General features: G+C 48.2%; 1 protein-coding gene across 3 annotated transcripts in view; it reads left to right on the plus strand.

The window, feature by feature from the left end:
- Window positions 1-1465, plus strand: part of OTOF (otoferlin) — an 82324-nt gene extending 80859 nt beyond the window's left edge. For all 3 annotated transcript variants that reach the window (XM_079325992.1, XM_079325994.1, XM_079325993.1), the window contains one exon: window positions 318-1465. In XM_079325992.1, coding sequence (XP_079182118.1) covers window positions 318-498 — 181 coding nt within the window. In that variant the 3' untranslated portion in view covers window positions 499-1465. The remainder of the gene's footprint in view (window positions 1-317) is intronic.
- Window positions 1466-19029: the final 17564 nt, after the last annotated feature.

Genomic DNA, 19029 nt, shown 5'->3' on the forward strand with positions numbered 1-19029 from the left:
CAGGAGAGCTCAGAGGGACTGGGGACAAGGCAGGGAGGGGCAGGACACAGGGAATGGCTCCCACTGCCAGGGGGCAGGGCTGGGTGGGATCCTGGGCAGGAATTGTTCCCTGGCAGGGTGGGCAGGGCTGGCACAGGGTGCCCAGAGCAGCTGTGGCTGCCCCTGGATCCCTGGCAGTGCCCAAGGCCAGGCTGGACACTGGAAGCAGCTGGGACAGGTGTTCCTGCCATGGCAGAGGTTGGAACAAAATAAACTTTTAGGTCCATGAATCCCTTTTCCACAGTCATGGATTAACACTGGGTGTTGGTTCCCTGCAGCCGCCCAGACACGTCGTTCATCTGGTTCCTGAACCCGCTCAAGTCCATCAAATACCTCATCTGCACCCGCTACAAGTGGCTCATCATCAAGATTGTTCTGGCCCTGCTGCTCCTCATCATGGTGGCCCTGTTCCTCTACAGCATGCCGGGATACATGGTCAAGAAGCTGCTGGGAGCATGAAGGGCAGGAGCCTCTCCCGTGTCACCAGCCCCCTGCACAACCTTCTCAGCTCCATGTCCTTCTCCTCCCCGTGACCTCTGGGCAGCCCTGGGGCATCTCCTCCCTGCTGCTGGGTCTCCTCTTTGCATTCCTTCTCTGTGGGTCCCATTCAGGCTTTAGTCCCAGGGAAATGGGGTGGAAGCAAGGCACAGATCCCCAGACTCTGTATCCCACACCAGGGGCTGGGAGAGGTGCCCAGCCAGCTCCTGTGGGAGCCTCTGAGGCCTCTGCCCATTGGGGTTGTGGCTCGTGCCTTCCTGGGAATCAGGGGAAGGAGAGGGGAGCAGGTTCTGTATCGCTGGAGCTGTGGGAATGCTCCAGAAAGGCTGCTTAGAGGGATGTTCAGAATCCAGGACAGAGCAGGGAGGTGGGATGGAGCAGCTGGGGATGTGCCAGCCCCACCAGAGTGAGGGTACAGAGCATCCCCAGTGCCTGTCCCCGCTGCCAGCACCATCCCTGCTCCACTCAGAGCTCACATTCCCTGCCACAGGGATCTGTCCCACCTCAGGAATGCTGGCACAGAGCCCTGGATTGGGCCAGGGGCAGACCCTGCCCTTTCCTCCCATGGCTCCAGATGTGTCTCACAGCTTGAAGGTCTTCCCAAGATAACCCACCCAGAGGTGGCTGTGGCTGCACATCCCCGGGGCTCACAGCTCCTGTGGCACAGCATGAGCTCCCAGTGTCCTTCTGGATTCTTGTGCATTTTGTTTGGCTTGGTATTTCCTGTGGCTGGAGTCATTCTGGCCATGTGTCCTTGGTAAGGGCTCTTTTCTCTGCTCTCTGCGATATCCAGCTGCTGCAGAGCTGCCTTTCTCAGCTCCCAGTGTGCAAAGACACCCCCCCTGAAGAACTGAGGGCATCTCAGATATGTTTTAATGAGGATATTACTGTTCCAATCAGTCAATAAAAACCAGCTTTCACGTCTGGGTTCTTGTGGTGTCGTAGCTTGACTCTGGCCAAACACCAGGAGTCTATTGAAGGTGTTCCTTCAGGAAAAAAATTAACAAAGGGTTCATGAGCTGAGGACTGGGAGAAAAAAATCTCCAAGGACAAAACAGGTTCAAATTTACAGGTATAAAATAAATTTACTATTAACAGAGTCAGGGGAGGATAATGAGAAATAAAAGAAGCTTTTAAAACACTCTTCCCCCCCAGCCCCTCCCTCTTTCCTGTGAACAACTAATGCACAGACTCAGATCAGTGTGGATACTGACACGTTTATTGTGAGAAACAACTGGTTTTGTACACTTTTTCAAGGTGCAGTGTTTCCTTATAAGGTATTTCTTCACTAAGCAACCTATCACACATTGCCATGTCAGCAATACTTTAATGTCCTTATAAATGGGTGAGCACGTGCTGTTCATTGTCTGCAGGCTCTGGCAGGCTCCTCTCTGTGATTCCTTGAGAGGCTTCCTGGAACAGAGGCTCAGCAGTGTTAAAGGGATAAAGCAGGGATTTATTAAAAGTCCTTCAAAGGATTCACCTTGGGCAGTACAAGAGCGTGGCTGTGGTTACACTCAAGATAGACACCAAGTCACAAGTTTTCATACTTTTATAAGTTTTGTTCCATTCACATATTGGGGTTAATTGTCAAATTACAGTTCCAGGCTATGAAGAGTACAGTTGCATTTTAAAAATCCACTCAGTGTCACAATTACAGCATATCATTAGTATATTCATATTTGCACAAAGCTGTGTCGTGATTTTACAACAGTTTGTTGCTTTCACACACTCATCAGTTCCTTCTGTGGTGGTTGTCTTCTGGTGGTTTTTTGATGAAGACTCCTGCAGTCTTCCTTTGATCTTTTCACCTATATCTTCACTGATGCCTTGGGTTTTAGCTTTTATATTTTTCAGAATCTCTGCTGCTTAGTGTGTAACTCTGAAACTTCATGTTAGGTGTTATTAAGTTTTCTTCACAGGGTACTTAGACCAAACAATCCCTTCCCAGCTAAAGAATCAAGGACAGCTGGTACCCAAAAAGCAAAAACAATGGCAAGGGAAAGGGGGCAAGCCAGGGGTCTGAGACTTGATGACCTGAGGCTGTGGTTCGACAATTGACCCAAATATGTAGTTGAACCAAAACTTACAAAAGTGTAAAGACTCATGACCAGGATCCATCTTTGGGTGTAGCCTTGGCCGGGCTCTTGCATTGCCCAAAGTGTATCCTTTCAATAAAAATCCTGTTTTATCCCTTTTGCTCTGTCTAGTCTCTGTTCCAGGTCAGCCTTTTGAGGCATCATCACAGCATGCCTGGTGCTTCTTGGTTTTCAGTCTCATTGTTTTCAGGTAACTTTGCAGTTTGCAAGTTCTGTTAAAACTTGCTGTCTTACTCTTGATGACACGTTATCTCTGTTGCCCTGCTATCTTGCTTCTTTTGATATCTTGTTTGCTCTACTACCTTGTTTGCTCTGCTATCTTGCTCACTTTACCTGCACTTCTTGTTACAATATTACTTGTGGATAACCTTTTGTTATCAGCCGATGGGGAAAGGAAAAGGGAAAGGTGCAGCCACAAGTTAGGATAAAAGGAGGCCGCGCCCTCTTGAACACTGAGAGAGAAAACCTGGCAGGTGAACGCCCCACTGGACTCTCTGCCTTTATTAAAATAAAGTTGAAGGACTCCTCTGACACACAGAATTCACAGAATACCAGAATTGCAAGAGACCTTTATGATCATCGAGTCCAACCCATGACCCAGCACCTCAACTAAACCATGGCAGCAAGTGCCACATCCAGTCTTTTTTTAAACACATCCAGGGATGGTGACTCCACCACCTCCCCATGCAGACAATTCCAGTATTTTATCATTTTTTCAGTAAAAAACCTATTTCCTAATATCCAACCTAAATTTCCCTTGGCACAGTTTAAGACTGTGTCCTCTCATTCTGTCAGTTGCTGCCTGGAAAAAGAGACTGTGCTGGTTTGTATTAATTTATTTTTTGGTAAGGAAGGAAAGGAACCAGTATAAAAAATAATTCCCTGTAAGGACATTGGCAGTTTCCTTTAGACCTGACCAAAAAAAAAAAAAACAAACAATCAGTGGCTGATTTTTTAATACTGACACAATGTTACACCAATGAAAAAGTTAGATGCACTTTTGTGAACACACACGTAAAGATGAAAAAGCCCTGGGAATGTTTCTTTCGTTTCAGCCTCAATACAGGTAATAGCCTGGTCTGGCCTCTTTGGATCATGGGGCTGGGCCCCTTTTTGAGGAAGCCCTCTGGACCCCATCCTGGCAGGCCTGGACCCTGCCTCTGATGCAGTGCTGGCCAGGCTGGGCTCTCCCCAGCCCCAGCGTGGCTAGGTTTGAAAGGACAGGTGTCTGCCAGTGAAGGCAGAAGTTTCCCTTTGAAATAGAGACTTTAGTTCCACTCCCCCCCAAGTATTATAATTGTTTGAATCAAGGACTCTGAGGCAGAGATAAGGGGGTGGGAATAACAGCTCTTTTACTAATATATCTAACCATACAAGCAGAAAACAACAGCAATTGTTAAAATTGCTAACAGAACAGAATAGATAACTCGGTGTCAGTCCCTTTAGATGCAAGCACACTGTCTCTGTGCTTAGTCCCAGCCCGGAGCTGCCGAGGGCAGGCAGGAGCGCAGGCAGGAGAGGTGGCAGCGGCCACGCCGGTCTCGGGTGGGAACAGGCTGGAGCGGCGGCTCCTCGCTCACCGTGTGTGTCCGGGTGATCAGCTGTGTCTGCAGAGACAGGAGGCTGGAATGGGGCAGATGCAGGGCAGGTGATCACAGAGGGTCTGGCTCTGCTGTGCTCGGCCGCGTGGGCTGGAGATGAGGCGTCCTCCTCTGAGCTCTCTGGAAACACGAGTCCCCCTCCGGAAGCCTCAGAGGCCCCTCCGGGAGCCGCTGCAATTAACCCCTTTTGTCTGGAGTCATCAGAGATCCTGGGTGTAACCCGGCCAGCTCCATTGGCATGATAATGGGAAAAATTCTTTCAACTGACACAGTAAGAGAAAAAACACTCAACCCCCAACAGTGGGCTCACAGCACAGCTGAAATGCTGCTGCCACTGTTGAGTTTAACCAGAAACCTTCTGCCCCTCTTGCAGCTACGGGCCAGGACAGCTCCCTCTGTCATGGCCCATGCAGCCTGGTGGGGGACAGACAGGAGGATGGAAGACCATTAGCCCACAGCTGGAATTGAATGCACCAAAAACCAGAAAACAGCCATGTAGCCAGAGCAGCCACCACTGTTTCTCACTGGGCATGTCCTGAATTCTCCTGCAAGTTATGATGAAGACATGATTCATACATCAAACTCTTTCATTCCCTGTAATTCATGGAATGCATTTTGGGGGGATGAAGCATTCTAACCACAGCCATGAGCAGTGGCACCAGTACTAAGCAAGCAGATGTTGAAGTAGCTGTGATCCCATGAGAAGTTTGAAAAGAAAGAGAGAAGAGTGATGGAGACCCTTTGCTCTTAGGGAAGAAAAAGGAGAAAACCTCTGTTCCCAGAAATGAGGATGTTCTCAGAGATAGGACAAGCCTGCTTTTCAACAGCGCATCCTTAAAATAGTACCCTGTAAATTTGACATTGCCCATGAATGCAACTGAGGGAATGCTGCAGGAGAAGGGAGGGACTTAAAATTGCAGATTTTCAGGTGGCTGTTATTTGTGAAAATTAAAAGCCACGAGAGAACTGTTTTTTAGGGAGAAGTCTCCATGGCACAGCAAGAGATACTCCTTGCCCTAAGTAAATTGAATAAAGACTATTTTAGAGGTGATAAACTGACTGAATTGTTTCTGTATGTTGTCAGTGGGAAAGAAAAGAGGGTGTGGGAGGAGGAGAACTGTTCAGGTGGCTTTGTTCTGATTCTTATTATTTTTTCTTATAGTTTCTGTTAATAAAATGTTCTTTATACCCTTAAAAGTTTGATCCTGCTTTGCTTTCCTTCTAATCCTATCTCACAGCAGGAAATGAGCAAATAATTCCAGTGGGTGCACTGGAAATTTGGTCAGCACTTGTCCCACCAAAATAAAATGGTGCATAGGCTGGGAAACCACAAATTTGTGAAACAAGACCACTAAAATCAGGCAAACTGATGTCACACATATCCCTGAATTCGGCCATCTAAAATATACACACATCTCAGAAACATGGGCTACAGTACACACAGGAGGAAAAGGTTGGGATGCCATCGCACACTGGTTGTCGGCTTTTGCAGCTTTGGGAATCCCTCACGTCATCATTTCATAGAAAACAAGACATTTCCTACAGCTCTGTTAAGTTGCTTTTTTTCTCACAGTTCTAAAGTTTAATGTTTCCATTTGTAGAGTTAAATTACACTTTCAAATTAAAAGGTTAAATGTTTCCATGTTTATAGAGTTAAGATGTAATTTGAAATTTTAAGCAGTAAAATTTGTGACATGTTAAACCAAAGGTAGGTAGCTTCACCTGACAGCTGCAGAACACAACTGTTGCAGCTCCAGTGATACATGGAACACACTGCCAACTGGAAAAGTTAAAATTACTAAATTACGTAAAAAGGTAAATTAAATAATTCAAAATAAGCTCATGATGTCTGTGTCATCTTACCTGCAGAGGAACTTTAACAGAGGACAAGCTGCATATTTTGCATTCTGTCTCTTTTTTTAAGAAAAAAGACAAAGGGAATTGTCACACACGAGCTGGCTTGTAGCTAGGCAATTCATTCAGCCATAGATAAGAAATGCAATTTGATTAGCCTGGTTCAATAAACAGGCACCTGAGTGAACAACGATAAGATATATTCAAACCCAAACACAGATTTCATCCAATTACATTCCATGCTAAGTTACAGACACCTCACTGGTCAGAGAGCTGAGCAGCCTGAACTCCAAACCAATCATCTGTCAGGAGCAAGGAAATTTCAACCCTCTGTTTAAGAAGGGTTCAGAAGAATACAGAGGATTTTGTCACATGGATCACAGAGGGTCCTGTCTTGGTCTCCAACCATGACCACAGTTAATGCCATAGGAGCCCAGGTGAGCCCAGGTGGGCAAGAGGCCAGTGGCCCCTGGGCTGTGCCAGCTCTGGGGTGGCAGCAGGGCCAGGGCAGTGCCTGTCCCCTGTGCTGGCACTGCTGGGGCACCTCCAGTGCTGGGGCAGCTCTGGGCCCCTCCTGACAGGAGAGCCCTGGAGGGGCTGCAGCGTGTCCAGGGAAGGGAACGGAGCTGGGGAAGGGGCTGAGCCCCAGCAGAGGCTGAGGGAGCTGGAAAGGGGCTCAGCCTGGAGAAAAGGAGCCTCAGGGGCACCTTGTGGCTCTGCACAACTCCCTGCCAGGAGGGGACAGCCGGGGGGGGTCGGGCTGTGCTGCCAGGGAACAGGGACAGGACAAGGGGAAATGGGCTCAGGCTGGGCCAGGGCAGGCTCAGCTTGGACAGCAGCAGGAATTTCTCCATGGAAAGGGTGCTCAGGCCTTGGCAGGGGCTGCCCAGGGAGCTTTGGAGTGCCCATCCCTGGAGGTGTCCAAGGAAGGGCTGGATGTGGCACTCAGTGCTCTGGGCTGGGGACAAGGAGGAGATCAGGCACAGCTGGGACTCCATGGGCTGAGAGGGCTTTTCCAACATCACTGATCCTGGGATTCTGTGCCTGGAACACTCCTGCAGCAGAGAATTCTTTGTGTGTAGGAAATATCCCTCTGGAGCCAGGCTAAGCTAACCTGGGCAGGGAGGGACCAAATCCATGCTCTGCAGCTGATGTGTCCCAGCCCTGCCTGGCAGGGGCTGAGGCTCCCCCTGAGGCTGGACAAATGCCAGCTGTGTCTGCTGCAGCACTTGTGACTTGTCAGCCTGGGGCAGTGGTGGCTGCTCCTGGCAGGCTGGAGGTCTCCATATCCAAACTCCAGAGCTTGTTTGGAGGCCATGGAGCAGGATTATTGTGTCCACATCCCATGGGAAAAGCAATCCAGGCACCCTGCTCTGGTTGGGTGTTGAATGTCCTCTGCCAATCCCCAGTGCTCTGTTACTGTCAGGGGTAGGATGTCTCCTGCCAAGAAAGTTGCAGCCAGGCACTGTTGGTGCTTTGCTTTCTCTGCTGGAGAGGTGTCCAAGGAAGGCCAGGTTGGACGGTGCTTGGAGCAGCCTGGGACAGTGGAAGGTGTCCCTCTCTTGGAGTGGGGCAGCCACTGGGCAGCCACTGCTTCTCTGGGACTTGCATTCTCACAAATCTCCCAGGGAACAATTCCTTTCTAATATCTCATTTATCACTTTTAGCAGGCAGTGCAATGCCAGTCCCCATTGTCCTGTCCCTCTAGGCCTTTGACCAAAGTCCCACTTCTGCTTTTTTTGCATGTATGCATATCCAACTATCACTGTTTACACCATTATTACCAGCAATCCGCAGAGCAATTAAGGGTCAGAGATCTGTAATTGCAATTGCTGATTCTGAGCCATCCAAATCAGAACTGGTGTGGAATTTGGACAATAATTTGATAATCTGCCTCGAAAAGAGTGGTTCCACTTTCACATTCTGCTGCAGTAAAATGCCTCATTTCCAGGAATTACCCCACTGCCTTTGAACAGGTGAAGCTGCACCCACCAGAGAGCCAGGGCTGCATAAAGAGCTGGGGCTGTGCTGGACATCACCCAGCCCACTAGGTGCAGGGCATAGAGAGAGAATGTAGGGCCTTGGGGATGAACTGGGGACTGGTGTAAAGGTAGTGTTTGCACCACATAATCAGCTGCTTGTCTACAGTTTTCTTCTTTCTTCACTCAGAGTCAGGATTACAAAACACAAAGGAGATGAATTTTCTTGTGTTTGGGCTTGGTTGTTTATTACATCCTATCTTAAGTACAGAGAGCTCAGCAACACTTCTAGCTACCTGCTAAAAGCATGCAAAATGCAGGTGAATTCAGCTAGCTGCAAGGTCTCCTAAAACTAAACAGTTCAATAGAGAATTAATACCTATACTTTTTATACTTTTGACCCAATAACCAAACTCTTGTGACCTGTGGCGCAACACCAACTGTCTATCCAGAAACTACTACCTGAAATCATGAAGAAGAAAGAAGACAGGAGACAACAGCCAAAATCTTCCACTATGTCCCATACCTATTACTACATTACACAAACCTTAATTTTAAAATCCTTCACCATGTGATATCACACACTTCTATTGCAATTATACACCCATGACTTCATCACCCAAATTTGGAAGCCTTCGCCAAGGCCTCAGGTCAAAAGCAGTGTTATCCAGAAGGTCAGAGTCAGAAAGGACAGGAAGCTGAAAAATCCCAGGTTTCTGAGATCCAAAAGACAAAGACTCGGGAGAAGCAGGGAGTAGGATCCTGTAGGTCTATCCTCCAGCCCAGAGTAAGTTCTTCCTTTTCCTCCCCGTGCAGGGAGGGTGGGATTCTCCTCTCTCACAGTCTGAGCGTCACCACCCAGAGCGCTCTGGTCCCTGGCACAGCCCCACAAAGGTGTCCGTGTTCCCAGAGCCCCTTTCCCTGGGGCAGGGCTGGGGAAAACACTCTCGGGGGGCTGTTCCCATGAAACGGGGTGCAGGCATTCCCATGGCAGGTCCTGCTGCCACCCTTGCTGCTTCCCTCCTTTGCTTCCAAGGAGGAATTGGATCCTGAGTTATGCCTTGAATGTGCTTAGTGCCTCTCTGCAGGCACTGACACAGTCGCTGGGGCTTTTTCCCTGTTCCTGTAGCAATGGGAAGATGTGCAGGGATTGCATATTGTCCATATATTGATGGAATTGTGACATCTGGGAAGAGGCTTCTGATGGGGGACAGGATGTGGCATATGGTTGAGTGTTCTTCATGCCTTGAAGAAGGGCAAGCCAATAGTATCTCCCAAGTGGGGCTTGTCTGTTAAGGGAGGGAATGGAGAAAGCAAATGGGGGGGCATCCTGGGGGTGGAGTGGGATATTGAAGAAACAGTCTTTGATGTCTATGATGGACAGCATCCAGTCCCAGAGCAACATTGCTGGTGAGGGAAATCTGGTCTGGAGGGGACCCATACGCTCAATGGTTTCATTGATCTTGCCAAGGTCGTGGAGGAGCCTCCACCTTTTCGACACAAAGAAAGGGATTTCCAAGGGCTGGTGATTTGTGTTATGTGGCCTTTGGCAAGCTGTTCCTCCACAAAATGTTCCAGTTCTCATAATTTTACTTTTGAAAGGGGCCACTGCTTAACCCAGACTGGGTCCACACAAATTTTCAGGCGAGCCAAGGAATAGATGGCTGCGTGCACTCCTCAATGGCCCCAATTAGTAATCCCAGTTGGGAGCTGAGACACCCATTGGGATAGAACGTCATTACCCTGTAGGATGATGGGGGCCCTTTACCCATACTCGTTTCTTGTTCCCAACCCAACAGAAAAAGAGAAAAAGAGCAAAAAATACCCAAAAAACAAGTGCACAGAAAGACTGAGTGTAACTTAAAATCCTCAGTCGGTCGGGCCCAAAGAAAAGTTGCTGGGGTAGGGGTCAGGTCTCTGGTCTGATCCTCAAGGTTTTCCTCCCAGGTGGTAATTGAGGGTCTTTGAGTGCCTTCTCGGATAGCTGCTGCGACAATTCAGCAGGTCTCCAGATGAGTGACAATCTGATGGTGACTCAGTCCCAGCCCTGTTCAGGTGCCACTTGTAGGCAGCTCTGGGATCCGTGGTGGGCTGTTTCTTCATCCCAGAAAGCCACAGCCTTCCCCGAAAGAGGGTCATGCAAGGTACAGCCTTCTATGGGGGAATCTTCTGGCAGGTCTCCCAGTTGCCTGATAAACCTCAACAAGCCAGCAGCCAGTGGCTGCTAGCCATCAGGTCTCAGTGAGATCAGCTCAGCGATTTCAGCTCTACTTGTGAGGTTATCCCAATCTGTCTCAGGGACAGAGAGACAGAAGCGTCGTATGGCAAATTCCCCAGAGCTTCCTTTATTACTCAGCAGCTCTGAGAAGGGGTCCAGGGATGACAGCTCCCCACTGACCTGGGCAGAGGCTGAGGTTTTTATTTGGGAAAACATGGCTGGTACCAAAGGGGAAAAGACCAATGGGTTATAAAAGATTAACATTTGCACTAAGGCAGGGACAACTGAAACCCTTGGGATAGCTCACCCTGATAAGAGAGGATGTGCCCACTTAAGTAGCATCTCTCCGGGAGGGTTGAGATAAATCCATCACGGCCCTTTCAAGGGACATCCCTCCAGGGCACAGCCAGTGCAAGCTTACCTGCCTCCACAACTTCCTACAGCTTGGTAATACAAGTCCCTATCAGGAAAAGGAAGCCTTATTCCCCATCCTGCTGACCCAACTCCCTTCCACTACAGAAAAAAGAGAAAAGTAAAACAGAAGACCGGAATAGAAATCAGCGCGCAGAAAACCCCAACCTGAGAATTTACAATGTTTCTTCAGGAATGGGTAGGGCCCATAGAGTCAATGGAAATCCGCAGGGAGGCCGTCGGCCTTGCCACCAACTCTAAGGAGACTCATTTTGGAGGTATATCTCTGGGGAGACTTAGAGAATAATTTCCTACTTAGGTTGTGCTACTCCAAAGAAGCTCAGAGTTCCTGTGCTGAGGGCTTATTGCCCTTCACATACTGTGACTTCTGGGCCATGCTGCTCCTAGTGAAAAGGGACAGGACAATGGGAAATGGGCTCAGGCTGGGCCAGGGCAGGCTCAGGTTGGACATCAGCAGGAATTTCTCCATGGAAAGAGTGCTCAGGCCATGGCAGGGGCTGCTCAGGGAGGTTTGGAGTGCCCATCCCAGAGGTGCCCAAGGAAGGGCTGGATATGGCACTCAGTGCTCTGGGCTGGGGACAAGGAGGAGATCAGGCACAGCTGGGACTCCATGGGCTGAGAGGGCTTTTCCAACATCACTGATCCTGGGATTCTGTGCCTGGAACACTCCTGCAGCAGAGAATTCTTTGTGTGTAGGAAATATCCCTCTGGAGCCAGGCTAAGCTAACCTGGGCAGGGAGGGACCAAATCCATGCTCTGCAGCTGATGTGTCCCAGCCCTGCCTGGCAGGGGCTGAGGCTCCCCCTGAGGCTGGACAAATGCCAGCTGTGTCTGCTGCAGCACTTGTGACTTGTCAGCCTGGGGCAGTGGTGGCTGCTCCTGGCAGGCTGGAGGTCCCATATCCAAACCCTAGAGCTTGTTTGGAGGCGTGGAGCAGAATTTGTGTGTCCACATCCCAAGGGAAAAGCAATCCAGGCACTCTGCTCTGGTTGGGTGTTGAATGTCCTCTGCCAATCCCCAGTGCTCTGTTACTGTCAGGGGTAGGATGTCTCCTGCCAAGAAAGCTGCAGCCAGGCACTGTTGGTGCTTTGCTTTCTCTGCTGGAGAGGTGTCCAAGGAAGGCCAGGTTGGACGGTGCTTGGAGCAGCCTGGGACAGTGGAAGGTGTCCCTCTCTTGGAGTGGGGCAGCCACTGGGCAGCCACTGCTTCTCTGGGACTTGCATTCTCACAAATCTCCCAGGGAACAATTCCTTTCTAATATCTCATTTATCACTTTTAGCAGGCAGTGCAATGCCAGTCCCCATTGTCCTGTCCCTCTAGGCCTTTGACCAAAGTCCCACTTCTGCTTTTTTTTGCATGTATGCATATCCAACTATCACTGTTTACACCATTATTACCAGCAATCCGCAGAGCAATTAAGGGTCAGAGATCTGTAATTGCAATTGCTGATTCTGAGCCATCCAAATCAGAACTGGTGTGGAATTTGGACCATAATTTGATAATCTGCCTCGAAAAGAGTGGTTCCACTTTCACATTCTGCTGCAGTAAAATGCCTCATTTCCAGGAATTACCCCACTGCCTTTGAACAGGTGAAGCTGCACCCACCAGAGAGCCAGGGCTGCATAAAGAGCTGGGGCTGTGCTGGACATCACCCAGCCCACTAGGTGCAGGGCATAGAGAGAGAATGTAGGGCCTTGGGGATGAACTGGGGACTGGTGTAAAGGTAGTGTTTGCACCACATAATTAGCTGCTTGTTCACAGTTTTCTTCTGTCTTCACTCAGAGTCAGGATTAATAAACACAAAGGAGATGAATTTTCTTGTGTTTGGGCTTGGTTGTTTATTAAATCTTAAGTACAGAGAGCTCAGCAACACTACCAGCTAAAAGCAAGCAACATGCAGGTGAATTGAGCTAGCTACAAGGTGTCCAAAAGCAAAACAGTCCAATAGAGATTTAATACCTATACTTTTTATCATTTTGACCTAATAACCAAACTCCTACGATCTTCAGTGCAGCACCAACTGTCCAGACAGAAATTACTACCTAAAATCATGAAGAAGGAAGAAGACGGGAAGTAGACAGCACCCAAAATCCTCCCTAGTGTCACATACCTATTATTACATTATAGAAACCTTAATTTTAAAATCCTTCACCAAGTGACATCACACACTTGTGACTTTACACTCACACCCGTGACTTCAACTTGATCACCAAATTTGGAAGCCTTCTCCAAGGCCTCAGGTCAAAAGCAGTATTATTCAGAGGGTCAGAGCCAGAAAGTCACAAAAGTTGAAAAATCCCAGGTTTCTGGGATCCAAGAGACAAAGAGCCATGAGCAGCAGGGAGCAGGATCTTGTTGCTCTGTCACCCATCCCCGTGCACGGAGGGTGGGATTCTCCTCTCTCACAGTCTGAGCGTCACCACCCAGAGCGCTCTGGTCCCTGGCACAGCCCCACAAAGGTGTCCGTGTTCCCAGAGCCCCTTTCCCTGGGGCAGGGCTGGGGAAAACACTCTCGGGGTGCTGTTCCCATGAAACGGGGTGCAGGCATTCCCATGGCAGGTCCTGCTGCCACCCTTGCTGCTTCCCACTTGTTCTTCCAAGGAGTAACTGGATCCCGAGTTATGCCCTGAATGTGCTTAGTGCCTCTCTGCGGGCACTGACACAGTCGCTGCGGCTTTCTCCCCGTTCCTGCAGCAATGGGAAGCTGTGCAGGGACTGCCAAGGGTGCCTGGGGGCAGGTTCAGGCTGTGGCTGGGCTGGAGTTAATGTTGTCCAGGGCAGCCTCTGGCTCCTGAGACTGAATCAGCATTGGCAGTGCCCCAGTGGGAGAGAATTTGGGAGGGGATAAGGCTGGCACAAATAGCTCAAGTGGACAAGCTCCAGCAGTGACCCTGAGGCAGCAGTTCCCTTCCTGAGCAGCTGTCCCACACTGGGGTTCTGTGCCACAATCAAGGGGTCTGGTGCTCTTCTTCCCAGGCTGCCGCCACCTTCCTGGAGAGGCGTCCAGCAGGGGATGTCCCCAGGGGCACAGGCTCGTCCCTTAGCGCCGAGTGAATTCATCTCTAGAGATTTCTAGCTCTCTTGTGAAGTCACTCTTCGGGCAACACGGGGATAAAGGACAGGAGCCTCCTTCAGCCTTCCACTGAGAGCAAAGCCTTTATTATAAGAGGCCACTCTGTGAAAGGTGCCAGGGGCGAGAGCTCCCTCAAGCTGGGGAGAAACAGGGGTTATATGGGGAAGGGAGGCAGTAGAGCAACAGGGCAGATAGTCTGAGAGCTTAAAACTAAAACCTGGGAAAGAGACCAAGGGGATACAAGCTATTTACATGAAGAAAGAGATCACAATGTGGGGTAGCTTTCTTCTCACCACCAACTGTAAGGGGACTCGCTTGAGAGCTCTGTCTCCTGGGAGTCTTTTAGATCCTTTTGGCCCTCAGGCCTCATTCCTCCATGAGAGCACAAGGGCTTCCTGTGCTGAACTCCCTCTTCTCTATGTTTATTTAAAAAGCCTCCCCAAACCGTCTTTTTAAAGCAATGAAAAAAACACCTGTAACTGAAGAAAACGTCAAAGCCCCGAGTCCCCACTGTCCAAGAAAATCATTAAAGCTATCTGTGATCTTTTCCTCAGTCTTGATCTGGTGGACTTGATCTTTTAGCAACTGGATTCTCTTTGAGATGGATTCACTGCAAGAATTTAAGTTGAAACACCACAAAGTCTTGACTGAACTAAGAGTAGGAAATCGATGGCTTCCTGATCCTACGTTGCGTGCCTGGTAGTTTCTTCATCTTTGAGTACATCACTAAGGGTGGTAGATGTCGTGTTGGTCTGCCTGCTAAGCCAACACCCTGGCTAATTTAGCTCACAAAAGGCTTTAGCTGTGGCTGCTCAAGGTAAAAACAGGGAGACCGCTACCCTCTTTCCTTTGTTCCAGTTGCTAATTTGAGTTTTTGCTAAGATACTTTGTGTCCTTTTCCTAATTACTTAAGATCAGACAAAGTATTAGCATGGATCGGAAAGGATACAAAGGAGGCTCTTTCAGGTCTCAGGTTTATTCCATGGCGGTGGTGTGGCTGAAAAGAGGCAGATTCTCTCTGGCAAAGGGGTATTCAGGAGAAGGGAATGGGAGTGGCCTTGACTGGACGCCAATGGGGTGAGGACATGGCGGGTCTAGGTTCAGAATACCAGAACTCTAGGTGGGCTACAAGGTCACAGGGGAAGGTCAGAGGACAGGAAGGAGGACAGGGAACCGGGGACCAGCCGGAAGAGATGGACAGAGGTATGCTGATTCATTCCATTTACCTAATTTATCAAATTACAACATCTCCCCGTTTTTTGTTTTTTAAGTAGGGGGATGATATTAAACTAATTCTAATCCGAATTATTATTTTGCCCACCATTTGTAATAAGCGGGAGGGTTAGATTGTTTTATATTTGTCATCTCTATACGATTGTCTACTGAGGTAGAAGGAATGATACCATTAATGGCCTTAAAAATTAAATGACATAAGATTACAAATGCCATTACTACAAGAAAAAGAATAATAATGAACAACATAATGATTTTCACTATAGAAGTCCACCACCCAGAAAACCCCCAGCTCTTGAACAGTTCATTAAACCAATCTTCTGATTCCTGCTTCACTTGTCCAATTAGGTGGTTCATATCTCGAAGGGCAGCGTGGACATTAGGAGCTTTTGAAGTCAGGTTCATGCAGCAAAGTCCTTCAAATACCTGGCATTCATGTCCATGTAGAAATAGGAGGAAATCTATAGCAGCACGATTTTGGAGTGTTGCCTGTGAGAGAATGGTGACCTTTTTGTTCGTTGTAAGATAAGTAATCTTGAAACCCAGATATGTGGGCTGGTCTGTGGGTATGTGATTACTGATTGCTTAGGCTAGCACAATAACCAAACGTCTTAGTAATTCTCCAGGAAAACAAAGGGTACTGCAAGGGTCAATGCTGACAACGGAAGACCCCATAGCAAACGGAGGAACGTGCACAAAAGTCCATAGAAACAACATGTACCTGGAAATCAGGGGACTTAAAAGAGAACAAACTTTGGGGGAAAGTGTGGCAGTTTTGTGGAGCGGAGACTCCCTGCCACCCAGCGCTGCAATTTTGCCTTTGCCGTCTGTAATCAATAAATTTTTCAAATTGGTTTTGAGTATGGCCCCTTGTGCTCATTTATAACAATTTGGTGCCGTGACTCAGATCGAGATTGGGTAAGGGGGATTTCCCGTCTGTGGGAAGGCGCGCCCCACCCTCTTGGTGGTCCCGAGGGACGGGAGCCCCCGCTCTCACCTCGACCGACGAACCTAAAACCAGAAGGCAAAAGCAAAGGAGAAAAGGGCCCGGTTGACCCCTTAAATTTTGTGCACAAAGTCCGGACGAAGACGCGGGACGCGTAAGTAAGAGGGGATTCGTTCGGGCGGGGTCGGGATCCCGGAGTGCGGCGACGTGGTGTGTGACTGAGAGCGGAACTGGCAGCCAGATTCCCCAAGCGAGTGCAGATCCTTAGTAGTGCGGTTCCCATTGACCCGTGAGGGCGTGGGCCACGAAACAGGGGAAGCGAAAGTGACTTTTTGTGCGAGTGAAGGTACTCTGGAGGAATGGGGCAGGAGAAGAGTAATCCTCCTGCAGGGATTAAACTCCCACCTGTACCAAGGGACAGTCCCTTGGGGTTTTTATTAGATAATTGGGAACATTTTCCGGACACAGGGGGGAAGGATAAGGCTAGGATGATACACTATTGTGTAGAGATATGGGGTGGAAAGAAAATCTCAAAGAGTGTGTTTTGGCCAGTATTTGGGTCTTCCAAGAACTGGGTGAAGCAAAAAACTAAACATTTGGGTAAATACAAAGAAACCTTTTCACCTGGAGGAGAGTGAATATGCTAAGGTGTGGGTGGGCCGCCCAGAGGTGTTTGTTTTTAAACTAACAGAAAAATCTAGCGAGAATAAGGAGAAGAAGAAAGGGGGTCGAGCTGAGGAGACTATGATAGCCCCTCCCCCATAGCGGTGCAAGAAAGTAGAGGTCAAGATTAGGGAAAGATGCAAAAAGAGCCTATAAGAGAGTTTGGGGGTCCGAGAGATTTGAGGGAGAGGCAAGACCAGAAGGTGTGCTTTTATTGTGGAAAGAGGGGACATTTCAAGAGGGAATGTCGAGTTCGAATTAGAGATGAAAAAGAATTCAAAGCAGATTAGAGGGGTCAGGGGCTCTATTTAATGGGGACCCGGAAACAACAAAAAGAGCCCTTGATAAAACTGAGAGTGGGTCCCCATGACCAGGAGATAACCTTTCTGGTCAACACGGGTGAAGAAAGATCTACCATTCAATTTTTGCCCAAGGGATGCACCCTGTCCAAAGAAACCGCCACTGTGGTGGGGGCAAAAGGAGAACCTTTTGAAGTAAGGGTGATAAAAAGGATGACGGTGGAATCAGAATCAAAGATAGGAATAGGGGACTTTTTACTAGTACCAGAATCTGATTATAACCTATTAGGAAGAGACATGATCATAGAATTAGGAATTCAAATAGAAGTAGTGGAAAAGGAATTACAAATTAGGCTTTGCCCCCTTAGACAAGAGGATGAGGACAGAATAAATCCTGATGTGTGGTACAACCCAGGAAGCGTTGGACAACTGAAAATAGCCCCATTCACGGTAAAAATTAAGAATCCTGAGGTCCCCGTGAGAATAAAACAATACCCCATTTCCCCAGAAGGAAGGAGGGGACTAAAACCTGAGATAGAAAGACTACTAAATAGGGGGCTGCTGGAGCCTTGTATGTCTCCCTACAATACACCTATACTTCCTGTCAAAAAGACAGATGGGTCGTACCGTCTAGTACATGATTTGAGGGAGATAAACAAACGGACCATAGCGAGGTTTCCTGTAGTAGCAAACCCCTATACCCTTCTGAGCAAACTAGGACCTGATAATTTATGGTATAGTGTAGTGGACTTAAAGGATGCCTTTTGGGCCTGTCCCCTCGATGAAGCAAGCCGGGATTACTTTGCTTTCGAATGGGAAAACCCTGATACAGGAAGAAGACAACAGCTTAGATGGACAGTATTACCCCAGGGGTTTACGGAATCTCCAAACTTGTTTGGACAGGCACTGGAACAGATCTTACAAGATTATCAAACTAGGCCGGGGGTGACCCTGATACAATATGTGGATGACCTATTGCTGGCAGGGAAATTGGAGGAGGACGTAAGAGAAGAAAGTATCCGGCTATTGAATTTTCTGGGACTTAAAGGGCTGAAAGTTTCCAAAGCCAAACTTCAATTTGTGGAGGAGGAAGTCAAATATTAGTGACATTACTTGAGAAGGGGAGAAAAGAGAATAGATCCCGAAAGGATCCAAGCAATTGTGGCATTGCCAATACCAAAGAATAAAAGACAAATTCGCCAAATTTTAGGACTTACTGGGTATTGTAGACAGTGGATTGAAAACTATAGCAGCAAGGCCAGATTTTTGTATTACAAATTAATACAAGAAGGGTTGTTAAAATGGAGCCAAGAGGACACAGACAAACTCCAGGAGTTAAAAGAGAGCCTGGTCCATGCCCCAGTCCTAAGCCTCCCCGATCTAAGGAGGCCATTCTTTTTATTTGTGAACATAGAAGAAGGTATTGCTTTTGGGGTGCTTACTCAGGACTGGGCGGGGAGGAAGAAGCCAGTGGCATATTTGTCAAAAATTTTTGATCCAGTGAGTAGGGGGTGGCCCACATGCTTGCAAATTGTAGCGGGATGCACTCTATTGGTTGAAGAAGCTAGAAAAATTACCTTTAATAGTAGCCTAAAGGTGATGTCTCCTCATAATATCCAGAGTGTGATGCAACAAAAGGCAGACAAATGGATCTCTGATGCGAGACTTTTAAAGTATGAGGGCATTCTAGTAGAAGCCCCCAATTTAACACTAGAAACTACCACCTTACAGAACCCAGCTGCATTTTTATATGGGGAACCAGAACATCAACCCCTAACCCACGATTGCATAGCAACCATTGAAGAGCAAACAAACATTAGGCCTGATTTGGAGGAAGAGGAGTTAGAAGATGGTGAAAGATTATTTGTAGATGGATCCTCTAGGGTGATTGAAGGAAGAAGGAGATCGGGATATGCAATTGTGGGGGAGGTTCTGACCTGCAAGTGATAGAGTCAGGTACTTTAGATAAATCTTGGTCTGCACAAGCATGCGAGTTGTATGCCATATTAAGAGCCCTAAAACTCCTCAAGGGAAAAGAAGGGACAATATATACTGACTCCAGATATGGATTTGGGGTGGTACATACCTTTGGAAA

The sequence above is a fragment of the Erithacus rubecula genome (assembly GCF_903797595.1).
Source record: "Erithacus rubecula genome assembly, chromosome: 2".
Taxonomy (NCBI): domain Eukaryota; kingdom Metazoa; phylum Chordata; class Aves; order Passeriformes; family Muscicapidae; genus Erithacus; species Erithacus rubecula.